The sequence below is a fragment of the Athene cunicularia genome, assembly GCF_003259725.1.
Source record: "Athene cunicularia isolate RWA chromosome 10 unlocalized genomic scaffold, athCun1 chr10_part1, whole genome shotgun sequence".
NCBI lineage: Eukaryota > Metazoa > Chordata > Aves > Strigiformes > Strigidae > Athene > Athene cunicularia.
The window spans coordinates 18,596,583-18,624,182 of record NW_020799112.1 but is presented as its reverse complement, the minus strand read 5'-3'; the positions used below and the strand labels follow the sequence as shown (position 1 = coordinate 18,624,182).

General features: G+C 38.3%; 2 protein-coding genes across 3 annotated transcripts; one reads left to right on the top strand and one right to left on the bottom strand.

Annotated features, from left to right (window-relative positions):
- The first annotated feature begins 425 nt into the window (after nucleotides 1–425).
- USP50 (ubiquitin specific peptidase 50) lies at nucleotides 426–4,741 on the top strand. The gene is made up of 6 exons (XM_026856238.1): nucleotides 426–589; nucleotides 1,023–1,218; nucleotides 1,814–2,011; nucleotides 2,491–2,633; nucleotides 3,704–3,836; nucleotides 4,488–4,741. Exons 1-6 carry the CDS (start codon nucleotides 438–440, stop codon nucleotides 4,662–4,664), a joined length of 999 nt encoding a protein of 332 aa, XP_026712039.1. The 5' UTR covers nucleotides 426–437; the 3' UTR covers nucleotides 4,665–4,741.
- A 1,536-nt stretch (nucleotides 4,742–6,277) lies between these two features.
- USP8 (ubiquitin specific peptidase 8) lies at nucleotides 6,278–22,911 on the bottom strand. Of its 2 annotated transcripts, XM_026856236.1 has the most exons (19): nucleotides 22,714–22,911; nucleotides 22,266–22,410; nucleotides 21,694–21,779; nucleotides 18,994–19,138; nucleotides 18,307–18,364; nucleotides 17,429–17,573; nucleotides 16,953–17,115; nucleotides 15,592–15,736; nucleotides 15,173–15,390; nucleotides 13,447–14,040; nucleotides 12,133–12,222; nucleotides 11,440–11,520; nucleotides 10,775–11,037; nucleotides 9,981–10,193; nucleotides 9,266–9,476; nucleotides 8,723–8,959; nucleotides 8,055–8,197; nucleotides 7,554–7,686; nucleotides 6,278–7,317 (listed from the first exon to the last, which is right to left on the bottom strand). In XM_026856236.1, the coding sequence occupies exons 1-19, from the start codon at nucleotides 22,815–22,817 to the stop codon at nucleotides 7,132–7,134; spliced, it is 3,360 nt and encodes a 1,119-aa protein (XP_026712037.1). In that variant the 5' UTR covers nucleotides 22,818–22,911; the 3' UTR covers nucleotides 6,278–7,131. The 2 variants fall into 2 exon arrangements, with proteins under 2 accessions (XP_026712037.1, XP_026712038.1); XM_026856237.1 differs by lacking the exon at nucleotides 12,133–12,222.
- Nucleotides 22,912–27,600: the final 4,689 nt, after the last annotated feature.

The window sequence follows — 27,600 nt, the reverse complement described above, 5'->3', positions numbered from 1 at the left end:
ATATATAAGTACCAGGCCACTGAGAAAATGAAAGAATGCATCCTGTAGGGAGGAAGGTTTAAGATACCTATTTACAGCTGGTTATAGTCTTTGAGTAGTTGTGTGTGGAGTCAAAGACTGCGTGAAAGTTTAAGAATAACTCTAAAATGTCAAGTATTTAAATAATACCTGTTAATGATGTATCTTACCATGTTGGGAAGAGCTCAGTGTGGGAGATGACAGTCTTTGCCACTGTATTAGCTTGATGAAAGTAAATGCGAATGTAACTTAGAAGATCCTGGAATAGCAGGGAACCTCCACAGCCAGTGTTGTTTTCTAAAAAACAATACAAAAAGCACTGGAGCATTTTAGGTTTCTACTGTTGTGGGTTTTTAACTCGTAGGTGAAAGTATGACTCCATTCACTTGAGAAGTGTGAAGTATTTCTGCGAGGAACCGATGGAGGAGATGAACATCCAGCACCCTGGGCTCACTGGCCTGAGGAATCTGGGCAACACCTGCTACATGAACGCAATTTTGCAGTGCCTCTGCAGCGTGCCACCACTCGTTGAGTATTTTCTCTCAGGAAATTACCAAGCAGCCCTACACAAGTAAGTTGATTTATTCATGCTACTTATCTTTTTCTGCGTGGCGCTGCCGTTTTCCTTCCGAAGGATACGTGTTGCCATGAGAATGGCCAAGGCAGCCACCTGCCAGCTCCCCACCAGGCAGTTACAGTCACACCACAGGCTGGTTTCCTCCTCCTTCCTCTGAGACCCTGAGTGGTTTCCTTGCTGGGTAACTGAAGGATTATACCTTTTTTCTTTGTCATTTTGATGGTTATACCAGTTCCTGTCACTGCTGTCTCAGTGGTGATTCCTACTACTTTCCAGAACCTGCAGAGTCCCTCAAACCCAATGACAGGCTGTCAGAGCTGTAGCGTATCTGTGCATATTTTCTAACTTTCTATATTATGCTCCCATTTGAAGGTAGAGCCACCGTCTTTTCATGCTTTACCTGAAACTCTTGTTTATTTTTTCCAAGTGAGAACAGTGAGTCTGCAGCTGCCTTTGGCTCTTTGATATCTGATATGTGGCGTGGAGAGTTTGACTCTGTTTCCCCAGAGGTTTTTTATTCAGTCCTTGGGAAGCAGTACCCAACTTTTAGCAAGAGGACTCAGGAGGATGCACAGGAGTTTCTGATCTGTGTGCTGGATGAGCTTCACCAGGCTCTCAAGAAGGTAAGAGCCCAGCTCTGGTGCTTTGGGGACTGTAGCTGTTTCCTCTTTGCATTCTGTGGTTTAGCATTCCATGTAATAATTGCCCGTCCACCTCTTCTGAGCAACGTGATGTAACTGTCAAAACCTGTAATTTTCTCCCTTTGTTTCATGCCCATGTACACACCACAGTTCATTTGCTTCTTGTCTAATGCTACGTCAAATTTGCAGCCCCCATCTAAGTGATAATGCTGCCTGCAGCTTCATTATCCTCACCTCTCCCTCTCTGCTCTTTCCATGCTTTATATTCTTCCCTTTTTTTATCTGCCTGAAATATTCATGTCTGCCATGTTCCCATGTCTGCCTTTCTCTTCTTCAGATCCACTGATAGTTTGACTAGCAATTAAATCACTTCCATCTAATGTCCAGAATATTATATTTTTATTTATTTTTTCTCAGGAATTTAGCTTACTCTGCACGTATGAAACATCAAATAAAGTAACAGCATTTTAGAGCCAAGTTGCACAGGCAGGGGGCAGCAACCATTAAAACCCAGTGAAGGTACTCCCGAAACTATTGTTAACTGCATGTTGTTAATTTTTGTTCTTCTTCTGTATAGTCAAGCAAAAGAAGATGCATAACCAATGCAAAAGCAAGCGGAGGGAGTGTCAGTGAAACATCTATTATCACACAGTTATTTGAGGGACAACTCAGCTATGAGATCACATGTCTGAAATGCAAGAGCACCACTAATAGACCCGAGAGCTTCACTGTTCTTTCCCTGCCCATCCCTTCCAAGAGTGCGTGCTCTCTGCAGGTGCGACTTCTGATACATTCCTGCTGGTTTCTGCTTCTTGTGGGAATAGGTAGCTTAGACCAATATGTGTTATTGAAGATGCAGGATTTTAGTTACTTTGGTTTCCTGGGCACTCTTTGAACCGGTCCTAGGAGCAGTGGGGTTTCTGTACTGGTCTCTGGACCGCAGAGGCTGGTAAGGTTATGGGAGCAACGCTCCTGAGTTGCCATGGGATGAGGGATATTAAGATTGATCAACAGAACTGTGAGGGTTTCTTTAACTCATCCAAGTATTCCCTCATTTGAGGGGGGAAAAAGGAAGCCAACGTTGGCTGCTTTGTATTCCAAGAATATTTGTAATGTCAGCCTTGCTACATCATGCTTTGATTAGGAAGAGAGCCCCAAAATATGGCAAACCCTTCTCTTACCTTGCTTAGGATCTTCAGGGTGGAGATCTGTTTGATCAAATGATTTTGTTGTTGTTGTTTTTTCCTTTGACAGGACTGTCTCGAATGCTTCTTTCAGCAAGACACACTGACTTGGAACAACCAAATCTACTGTTCCTGGTGTGGAACAAAACAAGATGCTGTAGTAAAGGCCACCATAACCAAGGCACCACAGATCATTATTTTTCACCTAAAGAGGTACAGTCTACATAGGGTAGGACATGGCTCTTTCCTGGGATTTGTGAGACTATAAGGACGTTCACTTGCATTTGCATAAAAGGGGAAAAAAAATGCTGCAAATGAGTGGGTTTAGTACTTTAGATACCTGGAAGCTAAATGAGCAGTTACAGAAATATACCTGTCAAACACGCAAGTTGCATTCCTGAAACCTCTGACAAGGTGTTCTGCAGCCCACCGAATATCACTCACTGTATTTGGGATCTCTTCCAAAGGGAAGAAAAACGAGTGCAGTGGTTCATATGGTCAGATATCCCTGCGAATACAGGTTCCTCTGGCAACTGGGATTGTGATTTGAATTTTAAGTGCAGGACTGAAACAGGGTGTTTTGCTGGTCATTATTGCAGCTGAGGCCCTGTATTTTTGTTTATGCCTTAACTACATCAGGTCTAATCAGCTGGGTCTACTACATGGAGAAGTGCATCGGTGTAAGAGCTCCTGACTAGCAGACTTCACAGGCCACATGTGGCCAGATGCTAGATTTATTCTCAAGAATTTATTCTTAACAACTTCCTACCTATAAAGAAAATTACTCTGGGATGACTTAGTTTCCCCAAACTATGTTATGTAAAGTTATTATTTAATTTCCCATCCAGCATCTGCTTACCTTGACATGCTCAGAGGAACTTGCGATCCCCAGCTGCAGCCCTTGGCCACGCTATAAATGTTTAGAAGGATAGTGTTGTACCAGAAGTTACAGGGGAGAAAGGGAGGGAGCCTGGCACAAAAGAAGAGCTGACAACAGCAGTGCAGTCCAAAATATTTAGGACACAGTGAGAAGGATGCAGAGTCCTGAATTCTGGCTGCTCTTGGCACCTGTGTCCGTTTCTAATAGACAGAAGGATCAGGAAGCAAGAGCTTTGCTTTTCTTTCTGGATGTCTGAATTTAGTGCATTTTCTGTCAATTTACTGTAATACTCAACATGAATACAGATCTTTCTCTTTCCAAAGACTGGGTAGTCAGCTGAGCAACCACCACAATGCAAGAAAGAAGCTGAGTTATTTAAAATAGTTTAAAAATTTTATTTCAGGTTTGAATGGCAAGACTGGGGCGAAAGGAAACTCTCAACTGACATCTGCTATCCGCTCAGCAATCTGGACCTCTCTCCCTACAGTTCCCCTCTTTTCTACAAGAATGAAGAATACAGCTTGTGTGCTGTAGTGGTGAGCTCTGCCTTTCTTGCTTTTACTTGTAATGCCCTGCTTCATGGAGCAGATGAAACCTGTGTTAGTTTAGACTTTATAGATAGGATTTATATTTTTTGTATCTATATAGATGCTTTTCATACAGAGTTTTTTTACCTGCCATGAACATAATCCAGTAACAGTACGTAATCAAAGAAGAGAGAAGTTACCACTCCTCGCTCCTTCCTCCCCCCATCCCCATTTTAAAAAGCATTCACTCCTGGCAGGTAACACCTGGCTTGGAGCCTCCTCAGCTTTTTTAGCATAAACTCACAAGCTGACCCTGCACAGATCCTGTTTATAAATAAGGACAAAATGGTCTCTTTTTGCATCGCTCACTGCGAGCGGGGCCTGCTTATAGTGACCCGTATCAGGGCTAATTGCTGGGTTGCAAAATATTGCAATAGAAAAGCATAATCATCATCTGTTTAGAATGGCTCTGTTTTAAAGCATTTATTTGAGGAATTACCATTCCTTTCTGTAGGCCAAAGGTGGCTAGAATCTTCTCTCCCATCATTTCCAAGTGCAAACAAAAAATGATTGCCAGTTCCAAGCTTTGCCTGGTAAGGAGAAAGAGAGAGATACTTCTTTTTTAACAGAAGTTAAAACAAATGGTTTTGTTCGTTACAGAATCACTCTGGTTTTCTGAACAACGGCCACTACACGGCGTTCTGCAAGCACCCAGTCACCAAAAACTGGTACAGCTTTGATGATGCACGGATCACCGAGATCCCAGATTCCTCAGTGCAGACTGACACAGCCTATCTCCTGTTCTACACCTCGCACGGCCTTCTCTACACCCATTAAAAATCTGCTACCCGTGGAAAATGAAGAAGGAGTAGGCCAGCAATTAGAATTCAGTGGCATTAGCCAAGTCTTGTTTCATCAATAAACTAGAGCATTTGTATTACTGGTTATCTGTTGGGGTCTTTCAGGAAGTAATTTTGAGAGAGGAGTTACAGCTCCCAAGCCTGTTAAAGAATGTACATCTGCTCCATTTGGTCTAATGGGTTGGTTTTTCTGTGAGAAACCTCATGCATCCCTCAAGAGAACACAAATGCTGAGCATATTGATATACTTAACCAAAAATTCCTGTTTCTCTGTTAGTTAAGTGTATTATGTTGTTGTATTTGGTTTGTGTGGCAAGGTTTTGGTAGTGGGGGGCTACAGGGGTGGTTCCTTCCCCTGTGTCCCATAGAGCCAACGCCAGGTGGCTGCAGGATGGACCCGCTGCTAGCCAGGGCTGAGCCTGTCAGCGATGGTGGTAGCACCTCTGGATAACATATTTAATAAGGGAGAATAAAAAACCTGCACAATAGTAATTGCTGCTGAAGAGAGGAGTGAGAATATGTGAGAGAAACAACTCTGGAGCCCCCAAGGTCAGTGGAGCAGGAGGGCAGGAGGTGTTTCAGGGGCTGGAGCAGAGATTCCCCTGCAGCCCATGGTGGGGCAGCTGTGTCCTGTGCCCATGGGGGTCCACGGGGGAGCAGAGACCCACCTGCAGCCCGGGGGGACCCCACACAGAGCAGGTGGGTGCCTGAAGGAGGCTGTGACCCCCACGCTGGGGCAGGCTCCTGGCAGGAGCTGTGGCCCCGTGGAGAGAGGAGCCCATGCTGGAGCAGGTTCACTGGTAGCACTTGTGACCCCGTGGAAGGGATCCACGCTGGAGCAGGGGAAGAGTGTGAGGAGCTTCCACCTGAGGAGGAAGGAGCAGCAGACATGATGGGTGGTAACTGACCACAACTCCCCTTCCCTGGCCCCCTCTGCACCACTCAGGGGGAGCAGGTAGAGAAATCAGGAGTAAAGTTAAGCCTGGGAGGAAGGGAGGGGTGGGGGGAAGGTGTTTTAAGATTTGTTTTATTTCTCTTTGGTTTGCAGTACATTACTTTTCCCAAGGCGAGTCTGTTTTGCCCATGATGGTAAGTGGTGAGTGACCTCCTGGTCCTTATCTCCACCCAGGAGCCTTTGGTTACATTCTCTCTCCCCTGCCCAGGTGAGGAGGGGAGCGACAGAGCAGCTTTGGGGGGCACCTGGCCTCCAGCCAGGACTGCAGGATACCGAGGTGAGAGCATACGACCAGACCCCTGTGGGCAGGTGTTCCAGAAGAGAGGAGGGCATGAAGTGACCGTTAATAAAAGAGAAAGAAAAAGGCATTATTCTAGTACTGCCATTTTTTGCCCCTCTAGCACTGCAAACTTGTTTGCAGCTTGTAAGCTACTGAGAATCACTCCTGATCATAATTCTACCAGCAACACATGCACATGTAGACAGGTAAGAGCTCAGAATCTAAGATTTGATATTCTGAAGAAGGAAAACTAACCCAAATCCAGAGCAGGGAAGTGCACAAGATGCAACTAAATAGTCTGGAAACTAATCAGTTCTACACAAAGTGGTATTTTTTTCATCTGAAGAACCTTTAAACTGTGTGAACATGATTCAGGGACTGTCATCATGTAGAATCCTGACCATCACACAAGCTGCTTGAGAATGAAAACACCAAACCCAAATATACATTTAACAGGATATATTTTTAAATAATTTCTTCATTAAGGTTTTTAATGCATGTGTACATGAAAATTTATATTAAAAAATTAAAAAGGAAAATCTTGTTTGTTTAGAATAACTCTGAAGTGCACAAATATTGACAAAAGCCAACAGAAAAAAAAAAATACAGCTCTGCTTTTTTATTAAGTAGTGTTGCAATTACTCAGAGCTGGCAAATAAACGCAATCCTCTGAGTTTTAGATTCTCACAAAAAGGACAACTGTTTATTATATACATAGTTCTGATGTGCAAGTATGCAATCAATATGTACACTTACATTCCTAACTGTTTACATCGTTCTAGAGTATTCACAGTAGAATCAAGCTTAAGGTTAGAAATGTGAAAAGGCCATAACAGTGAAAGAAAAAAATTTTAAAAATCAAGATATGCCTTGGGATTTTAAGACATTTTAAACTACTTGTTAATAGATTTCAGATGACTAAGCTAGAATTTAATTTTGGAGCAGACTAAAAATATAGGTTTTTTTTTTTTAAATAAATGGTAATGCAAATATGCTTTTTAAATGTTTTCACAGATGGCAGTATTACCACAAGCATTATTAATCAGTCTTCTGATTTTTAAGCACTAGTACTGACCAGAAAGCGCTTGCTTGCAGAAAAGCTGCTGTGACCATCCCCAGATCTGTGACTGTTTGTCCTAGTTTTGCATATTTAAATGCATTCCCATACCTACTTTGCTCTTGTAACCAGTTTTCTTAACCCACACTGCTTTATGTGGCCATATCCACTGCTCGCTGTTCATAAGAAGTGTAAAAGAGAATATAAGCAGCTGAGGATTTCACAGATGATGCTGAGATCTCAGATACTTCATGGTCATCAAACTTAAACCAGCGTTGTTTGGAAGCGTTTTTGCAGTAGGCTGTATAGTGCCCTCCATCCAACCCGCCATAATGATTCTGTAAACATAAGAAGGAAAAGAGTTAATGGCCTCAAAAGCTGCCATTTCTTCTCTGGTTAGGAAAATAAACTAGAATGTGAGATTTTTACTAAATACCATTAACTTTTTTTTTTTTAGAATACAACTCAATCTGCAACCAGGTAGGCACCCTGGAAATCTAGATGAATCCCAAAGGCTAAGCCAAGCCTTGGCATAAAGACCAACTGAACTTTGAAACGTGAGGTGGTTACTTACTGATACTGAAAACAGATTGTATCTCTTCAAGTTATTCTTTGGACCAATAACATACTGTGAGAGGTCAAGAGTTTCCAATGGGAAATCTACAGAAGTTTGAAGCTTTTGCTTCCATCTTCCATCATAGGAAAATCTAGAGAATTAAAAAGCATAATTAAAGGTTACAGGTTGTTCACAAGCTATCTATGAATATTGTGTTTCCCTTCCCTGCTTTTGTCCAGGACATAACCTCAACTAAAGCACTTGGCCCCCAATTTTGTTAATGCTTGCACATGTGTTTCTTAGCACAAATGAAAAGAGATTACTTGTAAAAGGGCTTTGAGAACTACAGCCTAATAAGAGGCATCAGATGAAAATAAATTCTTGCAGCAGTACAACTGGAAATACATCTGGCACTTTCTCTAATTAAGAAGGGCTAGCTATTGCACTGGAACAATCAACCTCCATCAAAGCCTGGTCACTTCAACCTAATGAATTTTTACCAGTCACTGTTTCTCTTACCGTTTCAAGTGCACAAGAAGAACGGGTGGTAATTTCCAAATTTCTATTTTTTTCAAAGAATCCCTTCGAGTTTTGCAATGGCTACAGTAAAACCTATTGTTATCAGTGAGCTTCTCCTCTTTGGAGAACAATCTAAGGCATTCCTAAAACAAAATACAAAACACAAATTGTGATGAGCAGGTTTTTAAGAAAGCGTAGCAAAAATAGTTTCCTATTTGGTTATCAGCCTGCATCGATTATCTGTGTGCCATGTTTCACAAAAATGAGGAAAAGTGAGTTAAATCTATGTGTGGAAGTAGATTTTACTGCATATATTAATTAGCTGCAATGCCTTCAAAATGTACTTATGATGCTTCATTTAAAAACACAGTAATTGTACTACAACCTACAAAAGCAAATACTATACACTTCTGATACCGTGGCTTCACTATTTCCATCCTGCTTGTATTTCAAAACTTTGAAGGAATGACCTATTTTTTAAAACTTTAGAAGAATTAAAAAAATAGCAACGACTCAGATGTGTTCATGTTTCATCTTATGTAAATTAAGCTGGAATACTGACCAACCCCTTCACCACGAGGCTTAGCAGAAGCAACATCATAATGAGTCACAGGGAAATGATTTTTTTTTTTTACTTCAAGAACTGTTTCCTTCTAGTTCCACCATACCTGCAGTGTACATTTACTAGTGGATGCAAGTGGTAATGACAAATACATGAAAGCCTCGAAGGTTCGGGACTTCTTGTGACACGTAAGACACTGCACTGTAGATTTGAACTGGCCTTGAAAGAGAGCCACAATAATGGATTCGTTGAGCTGTTTGTGTTTGTGCCAGGCTAGTTCTGCTGCTCTGAAGTCATCAAGATGATCATTGTTTTCTTCCTTGTATCTTTTTCTGTTGTCAGCCTGGATAACAGAAGTTGAAATACCATTGCCATATATTAACATATATAAAAATAGGAAGTCTCCTCTATAAGCAAACACACTATTGAGTATTTGTAAGAATAATAATCTATTTCTTACCTAGGCAGCCTTCTTCCATTACTCCCTTCAGCACCTTATACTATTTCAAACTAAATTCCTACTTTAATTCTGAATACTCTTCTACATAAGGTTCCAGTAACATAATCTTCTTAGGAAATAAGAGGGTGTTTTAAAAATTTCTCTTGATCATCTGACAGATGTGTAATTTGTTACAAGCATATTGCTTACCTTATTTAGGTCTTCATGCAAGCCATCCATTAGAAAGAGAAGCAACTCTTGGGAGTCCTGTTGGCTATATCCTGCGAATTGGTCATTAATCTTCCCAATTGTAATTTTAAAGTCTTTTGGACTGATATATTTATACTGTCCTGTCCATAAAGCTTTCATTATTACACCAAACTCTTCAGCCACTTCCCCTTTATGTCCCAAGAAATTTGACCTATAAAATTAAACAGACCACAAAAAAAGTGAGCCCTTCAAATAACTTTTTTTTAAAAAAATAATTATTAATTCAAGATCTTATCTCCATTTCAAAGTAATTTCTTTAGATGAAGAAAAACTGGCTGTTAGATTGAGCTAGAATTTTTGTCTACTTTGGCACTGTAATTTGGTTCCATATTTGAGACTGGGCTGATGAAAAGTACAACTGTTTCGAGCTTGTTTTGTAAACTGCTATTTCAATATTCTGTTTGGTTTCAGGAGACTCTAGTACACTTATATTTATGAATGTGGCAAGCACAATTTAATTAAGACTGTCCAGTAAAACCTATTTCTTCACACACACAAACTCTGAAAATGTCAAGACAAGTTAGCATTTGTCTCCTACTTAAAAAACCAAACCACATCCCCCCTTAACACCCCACTAAGTCAATTTTTTGCATTAACAATTGTAAATGCTTGACCTTCAATTATAAATTAAAGGATGCGAATAAGAGATTTTTACCTGTTAATATCATCTTGATACAAGTTTCTGTTAAAATAATCAGCCAGGTGAGGTGCATTGCACAGACACTGTAATATGGAATTCATGTAGCAAGTGTTCCCTAGATTACGAAGTCCTGTAAGAGCTGGTCCCGATCCCCCAAACACAGGATTAAGATTCCGAATTTGTGATGCAGAGAGTCTTGAAATTTCTGCTTTAGTGTAACAGACTGGTCTGTAAGGAAAAAATTTATTTTTTTTTTAGGAGTCTCAGGCTTGATGGGGCTGTTCACATGAACCAACAGAAGCACCCTCCCTCACAGGGAATGAAATATCCTGGCACAAGATGTCACCAGATGCCATCATTTAAGGTATTCAAAACCAGTCAATGCAATAGTGAGAAATCCATATAATGAGGCTGAGCTGTAGGCTCCATCAGTGGTTTTGTTTTGCATTTTTTAAATTCAGATATGAAGAATTAGCTGTTGATTTAACCCAGCGTAAAAAGTGAAAACTCTGCATTTCACAAGCTATCAGAAAACTGGCATTTAATATGTTAACACCAATTCCACAACTTAAAAAGCAACCATTCAATTACACTCTGACCTCTGAAATTCTTGTTAATACATAACAATTACATTAATTCTCAGAAGATAACTGCTCTATACATTGAACTTTTAGCAGTGAAATTTAAGTTTATCACTCCTGCATCCTTTCAAATCTACTTAGAAATTATTAATGAATTTCAGTTGGTTTAACACAAAGTCCTATATGCTATCATATTGTATGAGTTGTGGTGTAACTTAGGGAACATACTTATTGTCACGATTGACTGCAGGAGTTACAGGAATTCTCTTCTTCTCTTCCTCCTGAATGGCTTGGGTTATATCTGGGGAAGAGTAGGAGCGCTTCAGTTTGGAGTGTTCTCTTTCCCGTTCAACAGACACCTGTGGCTTGGGTTTATGAGTTGGAGGGGTTGATGGAGGAGTGGATGAAGGAGCCATTTCTGGTGGATACATATGAACAGTATTTGTTGGCGAGTGATAGTAACGAAAGGTTCCAGTGATTGGATCCAGAAACTTGGGGAAAAAAAACAAATTGTTTCAAAACCAAGTAAAAATCCATCATTAACTTACTTACCTATTTTTGAACTACTGTAAGAACAGTGCATGAGTTTTTCAAACACTTGTGATGTTAACAGTCATGACTGGCCTCAATACTTAAATCGATTAGATTTACTGGAAGGCATTGCTTTCACTAAAATGCATATTAAACAGCAACAGCAGATGAGCTCTCCTAGTTTCATTATAAATAATTTTAAAATTAAAAAAATAACCATGTGGAAGTTGAAGGAGAAAAAATAACTTTAAAGAAAATTAAAAAATAATCAAACAAGCTCTAACTTGGAAATAAGGCACAGCTGAAATGCATTACAAAACTGCACAAGGCAACTTGATTGTTACATCAGAATAGAAAATTACCTTTGCCCAGCCTTCAGGCAGTCCTGGTATTATCCTTCCCATTTCTTCACTTCGTGCTCTCATTAATGGCTCCCGCAGAGACTAATAAATAAACAGAAACGTAAGGTACATATAGTTACTTACACAGAGCAGCAAGCTGCCCGTGACTTCCCTATATAGTTACATGATTCAGTGCAAAACAGTTCCATAAGAAATCCTTGATTATAGCTGGAAATACAAGTTATTTTAATGGTAATATGGTACTATCATTTTCTATCACTCAATCTAAACAAAACCCATTTGTTGACATGCTCCAGAAAAAAAAGGACAGTTGAGTCTCACAGAAGTCTGAATACTCAATTTCTTCCCTAAAGAAGCTACTTTATTAGGAATACATGCTTCTGTTAAACACGTAGCGATGATCTTTTCTCTCTTTCAAAGCGGTATGTGAAGGAGTATGCATGAGATGACAAGTGTGGAATGCTTGTTAATGCCATCAGAAACATGTGAAGACTTCTAGTGAAAGCTTCAAATATTTCTTTCAGATGAATATGACAAATGAAAAAAAGCAAAGAAACAGCTGTAAACATGGCATAGTCTTTTCTTAAGATGATGTCTTTCAAAATTGAAATGAGGTGGAATTTAACATAATATGATAATCATAAAGCATCTGTGCTTGATTTGTTTTGGCTACATACAACACATTGTATTTACTTTAAGTCTTTCAGTATCTTGTTCAGAATCCTCTCTAAGGGGTCCTGGCTTTTGAGCTCCACTGTCTGGTTGTCCTTTAACCCCAGTCTGCTGTAAAAGATTTTGAGAGAAGGCTTTCAATTTTCATCTGGAATGTCAGTAAAGAATGCTGATAAAGCAAAATAGGGAAAAAGAGTTATATTTTCTTTTTTGGTTGTTAAATGCATGTGCCACAAAGAAGTGGTTAGAGCAGGTATCTACACGTCGTTTTTATTTTTCCTAGTCTATAGTATAGGCAATTTGCTGGAATAGCCTTTGTAGCTAAATGTATGATATAAGACAGTCTGGTGTGTAGTTTCAAGGGCTCAGAAATAATATGCCGAAGTTCTGCCTACACTACTTTCCCCCCTAAAGGCTGTAGGTTTTACAATTTGTTTTTAAATGAAAGATTTTTTTTTCCCCCTTTTACTTCTCACTGTGACAGAGCCCTCTGAAAAAGGCAAACTGTGAAGCCAACATCATGAATGTATTTTATAATAAATCATTTTGGCATTACGTGAAGCTGCTCTGTCAGTCAAAAGCTCACGAATGACCATGCTAAGTTTGGCCAGATTTATTTTGGCTTCCTTGTGCATTTGCATTACACAAGCATCAAAGTTTGGTCAAAAACTGCAATTGCAGTTTTATCTTAACGCATATTCTTGAGAAATGGCTTTTAAGACATCACTTCCATTATTAACTCAGCTTCACAAATGGCTCCTGTCTCATGATCAAATGACTTTGACATTCTCAGAAATTTTGCCTTTTTTTTTTAAGAATCTGAGGAAAGAGGGAACTGTCACTCCCCTGACCCCAGACAGTTGGAACTAGACTGTTCTCAGCAAAAATTCTAGATTAGGTCATTGCTTTGCTTCCTGTGGTAGTCAACAAAATCCTGTTATATCAGCATTTACGCAGCTGGGGGCACTAATGAGTTTGTTATAATAATCTAATTCTGTCTCCAGCATGTGTTACAACAGTATAATATACAGCACTGGGCAAGTGCAAGAGATAAAATGTCCCATGCTTCTCTTTTTGAGACAGAGGATTGCAGTCTATGAACTATCCCATGGCAGTGGGTAGTTTTCTTATTCTATGGGGATTCCATGCTGCCCACCTACAAGCAAGAATCGAGGCTGTCTTGCAAAAATCTGTTTGTGTCTTAACTTTCTCCTCTATGTAAAAATGGCCTAAATAAAAAAATCCAGTGATGTATTTAAAATTTGATATTAAACCCTCACAAAAAATTCTCAATAATTACTCCACATTTGCTGATGTTTTTCTTTTTTCACTAACCTTGCCTGAAACAGTCACAAAGGTCTGAGATGCATCACCCAGTGCCCGTCTCTGCATTTCTGGCGTTCGAGTTCCCTTTTCTCTTTCTTCTATAGATATTTTGTCAATCTCAATCCTTTTTGCACCAATGCTTTCTAGTTCATTTTTATTCTTTTTTGCTTCTATTGCTTCTTTGCGTGCTCTTTCTTGTTCCTTTTCCTCCTGTTCTCTTTTTATTTGCTCATCCCTCTCCTTCTGTTCTCTGTCTTCTTTGGATTGCTGTAGCTTTTCTTTGTGTTCCTTTTCTTTCTGTTCTTCTTTCGCTTTTTGTTCTTGTTCTTCTTTTTCTCGCTTGAGCCTCTCTTTCTGTTCTTCTTGTTGCTTCTCCCGAAGTTCTTTTTCCCGTCTGTTTTTCTCTAACAGAGCAGCAGTTTCTGCATGTACACGACTTTTTTCTTCTTCTGTCAGAATGCTCTTTGAATCACGTAATGGCTTTGTGGACCGGTCTGGAACTATTCGTCCATTTTCAACAGGCTGGCTGTCACTGACTGTACTTTGAGATTTTGGTCTGTTATCATCAGGGATTTTTAGCAAAGGCTTTTTAGTACGATCAACCTATAACACAAAGCATAGAACAATAAATCCCTACAACTATTACTGCACTGCTAGCTAAGCTTTTTCTAGGTGAGATTTTTATAAGAGAAGAAAAGATGATATAAAGTTGACTTCTGCCAGAGAGACAGTGAACTTTCAATGTCATTAAATCTGGTAATTTAAATTGCTTGTTAGTAAAATTAGGTATTCACTTAACTTCCAGATGTGAGATAACAATCAACAAGCCTTACAGAACCATAAGGACAGCATTAAGCACTGATTACTACAAATCTTTATTTTCAGGTTTTCAAAGGTGAACATTTTAGAGCAATCAGGCAGCTAATCTGGGCTTGGCTCTCTCAGGCATGTACCAGAACATGTGATTAAGGCAGATCTGCTTGCTGCGAAGAGGTATTTAAGAATGGCTTATGCTCAGACCTAGGAGAACAATTTGGTTTTGATACTGATGTAGAAGTTCTGAAGAAATAAAAGCTTATCTGGTTCAGAGAATAACAGAAATATCGTCTTCACGTTTTACCATTTAGGGTCCCTTGCCTGAAAGCTGTATTAAAGGCAGTATCTAGAATGGTGAAAGTGAAGTTTGACTTTAGCCTTGTCTCCTAAGGAAAACACTATTTTATTGCAAGGACTCTACAGAGGTGTCTTTAGAAAGCTTTATCCCCATGAAAGGAAGAAATAAATCACTATACTTTCACTACTGGGCCAAGAGAGACAAACCACATAAATGTTTTATTATTTGAAGAGAGACACAGTTGCTGGAAAGCAAACCTTTGGAATTGCCAAGGTAAGCCATGACCTAACTGCCCTTCCTGTATTTCACCATGAATGTTTTGAATAGAAAAGTTTGTCTACAGACTTTCTGAATTAATGATCGTTTATCTTCAATTTCTCCTGTGTTTGTATAAAAATATTCATTAAAAGCTCTACAATTATGTTAAGTACATTCAGTTTCATAAAGTTGTGCAGATGTGTTAGCATGGTTTCACAGACCACCAATAGTCTCTGTACCAATATACTTGTGTACAAAAACAAATACTGACTATGTTTTCTTGTGGATTTAAACTTCTGCCTGTGGTGGGTCTCTTAACAGATTAACTATATACTAACTCTGAGAAACAGAAACACATCTTACCTGAGGGATACTTCTTGTAATTGATACAGGATTAACTGCTGTACTGTCAGATTTTGGAACAGCAGCATCCTGTACATTTGGTCTGTTAAGTGATTTTAGTCTCTCTTCCAAATCATCTCCTGTTTCTTCATTTTCAATCACTTCTGTGTGAGATGGCTTTATAGCAGGAGCAGGTGGAACAGGAGCTGGCTCTTCCAAGGATGGATACGTAAAATCCACTTTAGGAGTGGGGAGAGGAGGGAAGCATGAGAGAGCTCTTAAAACAAAATCACAGAAGCAAAATAACCCCCACGTTCCACCCCAAAACCTAGATTTAGCCAGAATAAGCCTATCCCACACATATTTGAATGAATTAGAGATACATCCAGTAATTATAAACACTTGGGGAGGGGGGTGGTGGTGTTATCCTTTATACTTACAAGAAACAGTCACTGCTTCACTCCTGCTATGCTGGGGTGGAGTTACTTTAGCATTTGTTGTGTACTGGGGAAAACAAAGGAGCCAGTTTTCATAACCTCCTTCTAGAATTAAAGGTTCATTCTGCAGTATAGTTTTGCTTTCCCACTGTAAGGAAAAAAAGTTTGAAATTAAATGATTTAAAAACAGAAAAGAAACTTTTATATCTTAACAGTGGCTTTTAAATTTCTGTGTCTAGTCATTACACAGAGACAGGTTATCTCTGAGATTTTAAAATAAGAATTAAACAAGCAGCAAAACCCCTTTGGGTAACAGGGATCCTCTTTGTGTTTGGGGAATGCCCAACACAGTTTGGTCCCTGGCTCTACCTATAATATCTCTGAATATTTCCAGTATAGAAAGAAGCACTTACTACTACTTCAGGCAATGATCCACCATGCAGAAAAATATTTTTATTATAGTTTTTGTTTTAGTTTCTAATCTGATAAGTTTGCTGAGTGATTAAGGGCATTGGCTTTAGAAAGCATAATGCTAACTTTTCAGAAAAGCCCTTGAGAGTTCAGGCTCCAGAGTGCCTTCCTCCTGAGGTTGTCAGTATTAGAACATGAACAAGGCACAGAGACTCAGAGAATGTTCTGTAAAGCAACGAATAGGGAGAACTACCTGAACTAGCTCTGAAGCCCAGTCTTGAATATTTAAGCAACAGAAAGATGGGCAGTCTTTCACAAGAGCCACCTATATAAAGAGCAGGGACAACACAGCCAGAATTCGGACTTGAAAATGTCGAGCATCTGCTTGAGTCTATAAGCTCCCTCACTGGTAAAGTTCAAATTTAAATTTCTGTTTCTCTAAAAGTTGTATTCAGTAATGCAGAAAAGTTAACCATGCTCAAAACCAGGGTCTCATTTACTGAAATCCCTTCATTCTAGGAAGTGCCTGATAAGACTGCAAAGAAACTAGCTGCCTTGGGCCTGCCTGTGCAGGGGGCCAGCCATTTCCCGTGAACAAGGAATTACAGCTGGTAATAAGGAGGGTGACAATGTTTCTAGCAAACAGTACTAAGTAGTTTCCCAAATAACTCCGTTAGCCAAGAACTCTTAAGTTTATGAGCTAGCTGTTGAGGAGGGGAGTTGAATCACTCTGTTGTTCACCTGTTTAATTATACTGTCCTCTACTGGAGCACAAGCATGGGAATGTGAAACTTCAGACTGCCCTTCTGCTATCAAAATAAGCAGTCTTTGAAAACTGAACCAAGATGTTTGCCTAAGGTGTTTTAAGTCTTCCATATACTTTGTAATTATAGGTACTTTAAGACGTTCTTATTTGTTGAGATAGATTAATATAAAATGTGAAACTTGCCAACCTTAAAAAGCGCATCTTTCAGGCTCTGAAGGGTTGTTCCTAGCTTTAAGTCTTCAGCAGAACTAAACCAGTCTAACAATATAACATAATCAAAGTGTCCTCTCCTCTTCCATGGATCTCTAGAATCCTCTGGGAGTCTAGCTTCAATCCAATTAGCAGTAACTCTGAAATGTATTAACATGCATTTAAAGACAAATGTACAAGTAACATTTTGTCCAACAATATATTATCCATATATGATTATGTGCTTGAATAAAATAAATATGCTCTTTCTTCAAGTCAGTACATGCAAAAACAGAGCCATCCAGATACATCTCACCCACTGGTTATATACCAGTTATATAAATTATATATATATACACACCAGTTTTATATTAAGGATTCTGAAACTAAGTGTACAATCTTTAAAAGCATATAATTTATTTCAGTCAATTTATAAAATTAAGTAATTCATTATCATTTAACATTATTTCATACCCAGGACTGATAGCTTCTTCTGGGACACTGATAGATCTTGGAATACAGGATTCCTGATAATCCTTCAATCTTCGAGCATCCATTATAATCACTTCAATATTTTTGTCTGACATCATTGCAAACAGTTTCTCAGCTGTGACTGCTCCTTGAAATAGAGAAGTTATTGGGTGTAAAAAGCTATATTATAAATGGAGATAGCTATAACCACATCTGACTGGTGCAATCAAGACTGCAAACAGATGAAACAGAACAGAGAAGTCCCATAAACTCCTGGAGGTAAGACACCACAGAATACACATATCGGATGTTTTGCTCCCACTACTGTAGTGATCACCAACTGATCTCATGAATTAGACAATACCTAACACTTCAGTGATAAACTCTTTAACTTTCTGTGGTCTCATTTAAATCCAGCTATAGAGGCAAGCACTTGTAAACTACATGCTGCAGATGTTCTTCAGTTAAGAACTCGAGATCATTTTCACTTAGTTATTACAGAAACAAAAACCAGAAGGTTGTGAGGGGAAAGGAAAAAGTTCTTCTTTAACCAAGAAAGTTGACACACTTCAGCCTTGCCTGTATTTTTTCTTATCAGTTGAGGAGACATTTCTTTCTAATTTGACAACTTTAGGGCTAGTTCAGCTTTAGTTTAAACTGTTGAAAAACTAAGTACAGCTTTCTAAGTTCAAGAGAACTGATGCAGACTGCAATACAGAGCTTAATTACTAAGTCACTGCTACTGAAATGCAGGATACTAGTATTCCATCAAAATACTTTGACTGTGAAATAACTCCTTAAAGAATTGCAACTGCCTAGGTGATAAGTACATAGTCATATAGAGACCTTTTTCACATCTGTGTGAACACTGCATCTCTTACCACTCAGATTGTCAGACTGATCCTTTCTTTCCAGTGAATGCTTGCTCTCACCATTAATCTGTGTTGTAAGGGAAAAAAAAAACCAACCAAACAACAAACAACAAGTTAGTTTAATCTCTAATATTCAGAATCAAGGTGGTCAACAGACACTGACTCTCATGGAACTTGAATGAAACTGGCCACAGGAAGAAACCCAGAAAAAGGAATCTTCCTCTAAAGATGTGCTGACAAATGTACTAAAAAGATACCAAGGTTGCTGCCCTACCTAGACAGAAACCAGTTAAAAAGGCAATGCAACCTAGGACAGCATCATCTGCTAGATTAAATTAATTATTTGCAGAGAAATTAGTTTCTTCCCACGCTACTGCTGAAAAGTCAGCTCTCCCCTAAAGAGGAGACATATCCACAAAATCAGCTTATTACCATTATCTTGGGTTTCTCACACTAGCTAGTTCTCTTATAAAATAGAATTTGACTTTATAAAAAACCCCTAGTCTATCTTATGCAAGTTTGTAGAGCTAATATCTTCCAAAAAAAAAAAAAAAGTCAAAGAAGGGTTATGGGGAGTGTAAGCTTATTTTAGAAAAACATATTCTGAACTGGAAATAGCTATTAGTAAAGATCAAATGTTAGATTAAAACTATACATTTAGACTGAATTAGAGAGTTTGTAAACATCTTCAGATACCCTTTGGCTTTTTCCTTTGGAATCCACAGCACTTTCTGAGGAGTTTTTGGTTGAACTCTTTCCCTCATCTTTTGGTTCTTGCTTTTTCTGCAGCTCTTGTCTGTCCCTCTCTTCGAGTTTTTTCCGAACTTCAGCTTCCTCATATCTATTGGGGGGAAAAAAAAAAAAAAAAAAATCACCTTTTTTTTTTCAGTATTGCTTTATTGGATACCTTGGATAATTAACATCAGAACTCTGTTCTTTTCCATGACTGCATGATATTATTTCTCACACTTGGGTTGGTTTTCTTATTCTTAAATCCTGCTCTGGGTCCTATTTCATAGCCAGTATTCTTAAGGCTAACTAACTTTTTTCTCTAAACCTGGGGTCATGCTTAGCTATGGTGTCACTAATAGCAATAGGTTTTTCATTTCATAGAGGAAAGAGTAAGTATTGGTGACTTACAGGTAAACGTCAATATATTGTAACAATCATCTCATGGTTTGTTTTTTTTTTTTGGTTTTGCAACGAAGCTAACAATAACAGTTAGGAGTAATTTAGCTCCATTATCTAAACTTCCTTTTCCTGAGAAGTCATATCATAATATATGGTAAGTCACCTTCAGAATGTAAATTGACTTTATAATACTCTTTTGTCCTCACTTGTGTCCCTGCTGTTTGTTTCAAACACTGGGGCTAAGTGAAGTCAATGCAAGAATCATGTATACTCAAGAGTTTTGGTGGACCTACGTCTTGCATACAGCCTTAGACTTTATAAATAACCTCCCAACCCTTTGTCACTGTGAGGACAATAATGATATTGTAAAGCAGTGACCTCCAAACTACAGCTTTCAGATCACCAACTGCAGGTTTGTTTAGTCACATCACTGCTAAATAGTATTCCATTATATTTAATATAACTGAGAAGCTTAAGGGTCACTAGTGATCCATAAAAAAAAAAGAATGTTTTGAACTAACAATTTGATGACTGAACCAAGCAGTGAAACATGAACGCTGAACCATATTAGTAATTGCTTATTTTACTCAGATGTTGCCTCATCAGGATTAAAATAATGATGACAATATATCTGTATTTCATATCAAAAGTACTGTGTTAATAAACTAGATCACTAAATCCAAGTCTCCCTCCAAGTCTACTCCACTAATTGGCTGCTAATAGGAAGGAGGCTGAAAGTCTAATTCTATTTTTTAAACAGGCTTCTTGATTTGGCATCATAAATTAGAACAGAGCGTTTTGTTCTCGTTTGGAGTTAATGGCACTAAAGCATATTTCATATTTTAGTTTAATTCAGTCAATATGGAATGTTTACACATCAATTTCCCATTTATACCTCTGAAGCACATAGTAGATCATTCATGTAGGTATTCCTGCTGCTAGACAAATGATGTTTCAGCAGCTCCACTTTTAGTTAACAATTAACGTTCAAACTATTTGCTGGCCTACTGCCCAGAGAAGAAATTATACAAATAATTTCTCTGAAACCACTACTGTAGTTACACAGGAGTCATATTTCATTTGTATTGCCTTGAAATATATATACATTTTGCTCAGAGTAGTTGGAAGTTATTAATTGTGTCAACTTTCAAACTCTGTTCCTTTCATAAACAGCCTTTTTTTTTTTCCTTTCATAAAAAGTTACTAAGTCTGTACATTTTGGGGTTTTTTTATAGTTCTGTCGCTGTTTACTCTTATAGTGAATTTGTAGCTCTTGGAACTGTAGGACTTAACTAAAAATAAGGTAAACCTAAAGATTGTTTCATGCATAGTATCATGAGACATCTTTGAAAAGTCTCTTTTCATATATGTGTGACTAAACTCTCATTTCCTTGTTCACCTCAATTAACTTTATGAATTAAGCACTGTGAAGGGCATAGAATAAGTTTTCACAATAATACTTGAGTGGGGTGTGCATGGGAAGGGAAATGTGCCTAGCTGAAGGGAAGAGTTAAAAGGGTGATAGTTGCTAAGGATGCAAGAAGCAGAGAAGGTTGGAAGCAAGACATACTGCATTAAATATCACCTAAAGATATGACTCTACCTTACAACTTCTTAACAACACAATTTCATGGCTTATGGCACAAAGATATGTAACCTGACAGTTGCAAATGAGCTACCCAAAAGCCTGTTAGCATTAGCCCAGTTACATACTGGCAAAACTGCACACTTCAATATACGTGTCTGCCCGTGTCAGAGCTTGAAAAAAGGTGTAGCAGCTAGCTAAAGAATCCCAAAAAAAGTGTTTTGTTAGTGTAAACTAAATTCCTAGTGTAAACACTAGGAGAACTTTTTAACATATGTAAATATTAGGAACATTCATTAGTATATTTGTTTTCAGATGACCTTATGATGGAAAGGGTAAGGAGGAAATGACTCTTGATCATCTCTTGTGTACATATAGTTTATATTTTGTGGTTTCTTTTTATTAGTCATTAAACAAAAACAGGAGACAGTATCAACAAATCATAGTTACCAAGGATTAAGAGACACTGTATACAGTGGCAAGTTATTGGAGTATGCAATGATGAAAATTATTTCTAGTAAGTGACTTTTGTAGATAAACTATAAAAGCTCTCAAGAGTTTTGGGTATCTAAGATCTACTCAGGTGCAATCCCTTACTACTAAATAGCATGGAAACTGCAATTGCACATGTACAGGCTTCAGGTATAATGAACAATATCTCATGAACTGTATTCACGTACCTGAGTTTAAGGCTGTCTGACAGTCTTTCAGCTTCTTCGATAGCTTTTTTTAAATTTGTAGGTCCGAGAATTGAATGAAAATAATCCTAAAATTACAAGCATTACCCCACATATTAATAGTACAGTTTAATAATGCCTACTTCTGTGCATATTAAGAGCCACTAATGTACAGAGAATTGGCATTATAACGATACTAATGTCAACAAAAGGAGCTGGTTTGAATCAATATTTTCCTCTCGAACATGAGAGTAAGTAAAGTTGTTCTATAGCACTAATGAAGGCAAGGCAGGCAACTGTACCAAAAAAAGTCTTAACAGGAAAGATGACAGGAATATTTTTCCCTGAAAAAAAAAAATATTCACGTATCTGACAATTTATATACCTTATGTGTATTAAAAGCAAACTGTAAAAGCAATTAACAAGAGACTTGTCAAAACTAGGAAGGAAAAAAATATAATCATAATTCAGTTTACTTAATACCAGTGTAATCCTTTGAATGTGCATTAGTGCAATTCTCTGTACTTCTAATAATTCTACCAATGCAGAATAGGTCAGTCAGGAAGCTTTTATACCTGTTGCTGCTTAAAATCGGGTCTCTTTTTAATAAAATTATAAACAGTCACATATTTCATGTATAGGATGTAAGCTTTTTCCTCATCTCGGTCCAATCTGCTTTCCTCCGCTGCCTTGAAAATCTTAAGGGCGCTCTGCACATAACTGAAATCAAAGAAGAGGAGTAAAGTAAGAATTTGAACTTACGTAGCCTTTTCTCAAAGTATGCAAATTTTCATGGGCATCATGGCCTGTCCAAGTCATGTTTCAGCAGTATGTCAAGTTACCTTTTGCAGGCAGTAAGCATATCCAATGTGATAGTTGAGAGATCTATACATAAGGCCATCAAAGATTTTATATCTAACAGAAATAACTGATGAAATTTAGATCCACAGTTATTCTGGAACCTGCTCAGTAGAGTAGCGCTAATATTTCTAATATTAATCCAAAATCAGTTAAAATATATACCTCTTCGTACTCGTCTTTTCAGGTTTTATTTCTGTCTTCTTGTTGAGATCTTTCAATGAAGTACAGAGATATAGCTCCTTAGGTACAGATGCCACAGCAGGCATGATAATGTTGTTACTTATGTCCCTTCTAGGATGGTACAGCTTCTTAGAAGTGTCTATCAGTAGTTTTCTGGGGGGACAAAAAAGAAAAAAGGAAGTAGGGAGAGCCCAACTATATTCCAATGACTTTTATTACAGTTTGTTATCTGTAAGGGGTTATTACCTAATCGACCTCACCTAGTGAGCTAGCACTAGATGCAAACAGAGTTGCTAAATAGTTAACAGTATAAATTAACCCTCCAAAAGTGACAGAATTATCTGAAAACATTCTAGGTAATTTATCAAGAATGTTAGCAATATGTTGCTAAAAAAGAACAAGAAAATAATAAGAATATAAATTAGGACTTAATGTTCAAAATCACAATATCCATCAAATGTATTCCACTGGAACACCAGTAAGTATATTAGAAAAAAATTAGCTGATTTCTCTGTACTCTGAAATTTGTAATGGGTAATTATTTTATCACTAACTTAGCACAAACCCTACAAATTCACACTACACCCTTGAAAAGGTGACTTGTAATGTCTTGGTAAGAGACAAGCTGAAAAAAGCAAGTTAAAGTCAACTTTAAGCTTCCTGGACATGCTGTAGGCAAGTCTTAAACTTGTAGGTACTGTTGCCTTTCTGCTTTCATTTGGAAGTACTCTCCAGGTAGCCATGAAGTAGTTAAGCAGAGTTTGGCCAGGAGGGGCTATTACATCATTTTATCTCACATTCTGCATAGAGCAGTCCATTAAGTCTCATACAGATAGTCCAACTGAAATTCTTTTAATCTAATACAGCGTAACTTATTTTAGCCCATGGGGGTGGCAGGGGAGGAACTGAGCTCCCTCTCAAGTGGTGAGACATTAAGGTGCTATCAACTGAAGAAATTAGGGGAACTAATTAGAAGAAAGATGTTTAAATGATTCCAACAAATAAATTATTTCCTTGCAGTGAAAACCCACATGGCCTTTGACAAGATGAAGGTATAGGGCATTTCCCTTCCACCCTCAAGGTGGTGATCAGCATGACAAGCGTGACCAAAAAACCATCAGCCAGTGACCTCAGAGTGACATTTCACCCAACTGAATCGATCTGTAGCCGACTGCCACCAAATGAAGTGGTCCTGATTTCCCTCCCTCTTTCTCATGCTGGTCTGGTACTTGTCCAACCACTTATTGAGCCAATTCAGCTTGCTGAAAGAAAGGTTCCACAGCTTGTGCAAGGAGAACAGTCGTGTGTGCAACCGAGAATCAGAAGCTGAGATGGGAACGTGATCTCTTCCCATGGTACATAGCTGTTACAGTCTTTTAAGTATCACTGCATATAGTATCACTAGGGTTTGACTGTTCTGAGTCTTTGATATCTTTGATAACCAGTTCCAAGATGCAAGTTAACCCTACCTTTGATAAGTGCATCTTGGAAATAAATGCAAAAAATAAGATACATGTCCAATGATGATTCTTTGTTTTCAAGACTAGCATGACAAGGTCAAACTAAACAATATCTAGCTACATAACTTACTGCTTCAACACAGATGCTGTACTTGCTAATTTCCAAATACACAGCAACTTTTCAAAGTTGATAAACTTGTCAAAAACCCTTCCTTAGGAGAACTGATTTTCTAGATAATTCTAGAAAGTCATTAATAAAGTCCTCAAATACTAATTTTAATATTGAAAATTAAAAATATATCCACCCATCTTAAAACATTGTCTCCCCTATATATGACGTCTTATGTTCAACTTTAATTTTTAGGGAGATATTTGGGTGCTGAAAACAAGGGAAAAAATTCCTTAGAAGAACTGCGTTCAGTAGAAACAAAACACAGATACACTCCCTGCCCCCAGGTGAAGGACCTTTACAATCTGAAAGCCTTTTTGCCTGAAACAAAGATATATACTTTTTAAAACCTCATAGAGCTACAAAGAGAAGTTTCACTTTCTTTGTGAAATTGCTTTTCTAATCCTACCTTCGGAGCATGTCTTTACCTGGCTTTTTTCCCCCCCTTGGAACTGTAAATAGACTTTTTCTTTGAAGCTTTAAGTCCTTTCTAAATATATCTTCAATGTTTGCTTTGTTATGTAACCAGTATTTCCTTAATCTTAAGTGGCAGCATTTGGTTGCATTCTGACAGAATACTGTAACTAAATATGTGGTCCAAAAAAGAGATAACAATACTGTGTCTGCATATGAGGAAAAAAAAAATCAACGTTATGTGAAAGATGAACCATTTAATGGAAGGCAAAAGATGCTCATAAATTCTCAAGCGTTGCTGACACACCTTGATGTGGGCAGCTCCTCTGGAACCTCATCTACACACATGCAGAACTAGTAGATAAAAGGCAAATCTGAATTTTGGCCCAGAACAAAAACTGGCTTTGCATGTTTTCCTGCAATGGTTACTAAGGTATAACTGCAGGTCTTTAAACTGCCAGACAAGTTCAATGCTGAACTTTTATTTCCTGATCTGAGAAATTTCTATACCTTTTTTCAAAACATGAGCTACTAACCACAGTATCTGATGAATGAGGTACTGTACCATTATTCATAGAATGTGCTGCAGTAAAATGAGTAAGAATGGATTAGGAATAACTTTTTCAAATTTTTTTTTTTTAAAATCAAATTCTCAACAGCCTACTTGATGGAATTACAGCATATGTCATAAGTTGATAGGAGACTTCAGCTGCAGTTTCTAATTCGTTCTTCTATACAGAACCCTAACTATAGTACTATAACTAGCATTTCCAGTTCTATGCACAAAAAAAATCCCCTAACTGGGTTTTAGTCAGTAGTGGCCTACAGACTGACCACTAGTTGGCAGTTAACTGCTCAGTCTCAGCTCAATAAAGATCCCTAAAACTCCTTAAGCTTCTACTAAATTTTAAGATGCGCTTGTACCTTGATTTTTTCCTTATACTCAAATAAACAAGGTGGGTTTTTTCTTCTTTGGGAAGACTTATTTCAGAATCCAAATCAGATCTTCATATATAAATATAACCAGCTGATCTTGAACACCAGTTTTTCCAGATACCAATTCTTAACTGGCCTGGTCTCAGTGGAAGAATCCAGTAAAATAAGTTGCACAAAGATGTTCAGGAGTAGTTAATATACAGCAGTGAAATGCATGGAGATAGACCACCTACTGCAAGTTCTGTATCTCCTTCCACCAGAGCCGCAACAAACTGTGCTTTCTTATCAGAATCCCATCCATTTTTCAGGACAAACTTTTGCTGCTCCAGGCTGTATTGACTAAATTATGCTCACTTTCGCCAAACATTCCATTTCCTGTCACACTTACAATCACCATATCAATGCAATGGCAACTGAGGCCTCGATGAACCCTTCCAATTACATATGTGGATATTTCATACATCTCTAAGGAAGAGATATCTTCTTTCCCAGCAAGAAAAAGAACTAGATCATAAAACCATGAACACAAGGGACTGAAGATGTAATAGCACAATCCCTATCAGTCAACCCTGTGAAGGAGAAGAAACAACCTATTCCAGGTTTGTCGATATTTTCTTAAAAATTAAGATCAAACTCAAATGTGTGGATCTTTTCCATCCCCAGCTGAAATATTATCTTGGACTCCTTTTTCATACAAGTGCTGAAAATATCCCCAAAAACCCAGGAGAAATCATGCCTGGATATTTATGGGCACTTAAAATACTTAAAATGGATAGCTTTAGAGTGACAGGGAAACATACCTGTTGGTAACAGGTTTTTCAACATCTAATTATCATGCCTGTTTTACTAAGGATATGAGTAAGCTTTAAGTGGAATGACCATAGCAAGAACAATGCACAGAAGCAGTTATATTGAAAGCAGCATACATTAACAAACACAGTCTGAAATAACCTGACATGCTAAGTACTTTGCATCACCAATTCAGGTACGTAATAAAGTATTATTCATTTTTGTCTCTAAGACTTGAGCAAATGAGAAATGGGTTTCTTGTGCACGTTAAGTTCCTCAGTCCTCTTGGAATTAAGTTTTACTGTCAGTACTTTGTACTCAAGAATTGGTTTTGTTATCATTATCAGTATTAATCTAGAGTTAGAGTATTTTAACATGACTGAACTATACAGTCACCATATTTATCTCCGACCCCTCTAAGCTTCTTCAGGCTCTGGTACTGTTAATACTACAGGCCTCAGCACTGCAACTTACTGTGCATAGTATAGCCTGAGTATAACCACTGGGGCTTCTTATAGTAACACCGTTATGCTCGCACAGATACCCAAACTTTCATCATTGTGCTGGGCACCACCAGCCGGCATGGCAGCTACACGCTGGGTCTGTCTTTGGCCATGTTGAAACTACCTGCACTGCCAAGCTTGGGAACCACTCTTCTTGCACAGTGAGAAAATCTTTTCTGACAGCTTGCTCATCCAACAGTTTAACTGATACTGTGGGGAAGACCCTACAAAGTTAAACTGCTTTAAAAAAAAGTTGGATTTTATAGAGGAGGTTGGAAAGTTATTCAAAGTAAGAATATAAATAGCTTCGCTTCTTGTTTAGTTAAATTAAAACGTGCGAAGTGTATGCAAACAGTATCGGTGATAAGAAGCCGGGAAGGCGACAGAGAGGCTGAGAACTCCTCCAAGTTTGTAAGCGGGCAGTTAAAAGCCCTGCGGCGCCGGGTTCCGGGGGAAGTGGAATTATTTTTTACCAGCGAAGAGATCAACTTCCACATCCGGTAACAGGGCCCTATACAAAGGCGCAGACTGACCTGGAAAAGCTTGGCCGGCCCGAGGGGGTGAGGGAGAGACGGGGCGCGGGGATGGGGCCTTACCG